Genomic DNA, 1058 nt, shown 5'->3' with positions numbered 1-1058 from the left:
GACCAGGGCCCCGGCAGCGGCCGAACGACCCGGGACTCCTACCGGCGGGCGCTGCCCAGTTCGGGCCCGGGACAACGGGACTGGGACCGGGACCGGGACCGGAACAGCGGTACAGGACCTGGACAGCAGGACCAGCACTGGGATAGCGGTACGGGACTGGGATCGGAACTGAGACTGGGACCAGCGTTGGATAATGGGATGGGATTGGGAGCAGTACGGGGATAATGGAACAGGGATCAGCTCAGGGATAACGGGATGGGAACTGGGACCAGCTCAGGGATAACGGGACGGGAAGTGGGACTAGCACAGGGTAACGGGATGGGAACTGGGACCAGCTCAGCGATAACGGGGCCTCCGTCCCCGCAGGGCCAATCGGGACACTGAGCCCCCCCCCTCCCCGTTGCCACCGCAGGTCCCCCACCATGGCGGACGGCGATAAGCCCCCGCCCCCGGCACCCAGAGTCCCCTCAGGGATCCCTGGGGGATCTGGGGGCCCTGAGGCTGTTGGGGGTCCCTGGGGGAGATCTGAGGTCTGGGGGGGGGGGAGTCCCAGGGGGTTTGGGAGCAGCCGGTGGGACTCAGAGGAGATCCCCGGCGTCCCCCTGATGGTGCTGGGGGTCTCGGGGTGCCAATGGGGTCTCAAGGGGGGAACCCCCAGGGACCCCTCTGCGCCCCCAGACAGCAGCGAGTGCGGGGCGGCCTCCCCCTGCTGGACACCCTCTGTCCTGGGGTCCCATAGGTGCTGGGGTGCTCTATGGGTGCTGGTGGGTGCCGTGGTGCCCCCAGGAGCAGCAGCTGAGGGGTCTGGCCAGGGTCGCACCCCCATGCTCCACCATCGGGGGATCCTCGTGGTCCCCACAGCCGAGTACCTGGGGGGCCCCAAACACCCCAGGGCTGAGCACCCCTGTCCCCCGAGGCAGCGCACCCCATGGGGCTATGGGGGTGAGAGGGGGCTATGGGGGATGCCAGGAGTCGGATGGAGGAGCGGGCGCCCCCACCCCAGGAGGAGGCTCCGGCCCGGGGGGGGCCCTGCGGGACAGAGCATACCCGGGGGGAGC

The 1058-nt window shown here is 69.8% G+C and overlaps 1 protein-coding gene across 1 annotated transcript in view; it reads left to right on the top strand.

Moving 5' to 3' along the window:
- The window catches only part of NIPSNAP1 (nipsnap homolog 1), a 5415-nt gene that overhangs the window by 1126 nt on the left and 3231 nt on the right, over positions 1–1058 (top strand). Inside the window, 1 exon segment of the mRNA XM_035898380.1 lies at positions 7–148. Coding sequence (XP_035754273.1) covers positions 7–148 — 142 coding nt within the window.

The sequence above is a fragment of the Egretta garzetta genome, unplaced genomic scaffold, assembly GCF_000687185.1.
Source record: "Egretta garzetta isolate BGI_Z169 unplaced genomic scaffold, ASM68718v1 scaffold7, whole genome shotgun sequence".
Taxonomy (NCBI): Eukaryota; Metazoa; Chordata; class Aves; order Pelecaniformes; family Ardeidae; genus Egretta; species Egretta garzetta.
Note: the sequence above shows the minus strand (reverse complement) of the source record. Positions and strands in the feature narration are given on the sequence as shown.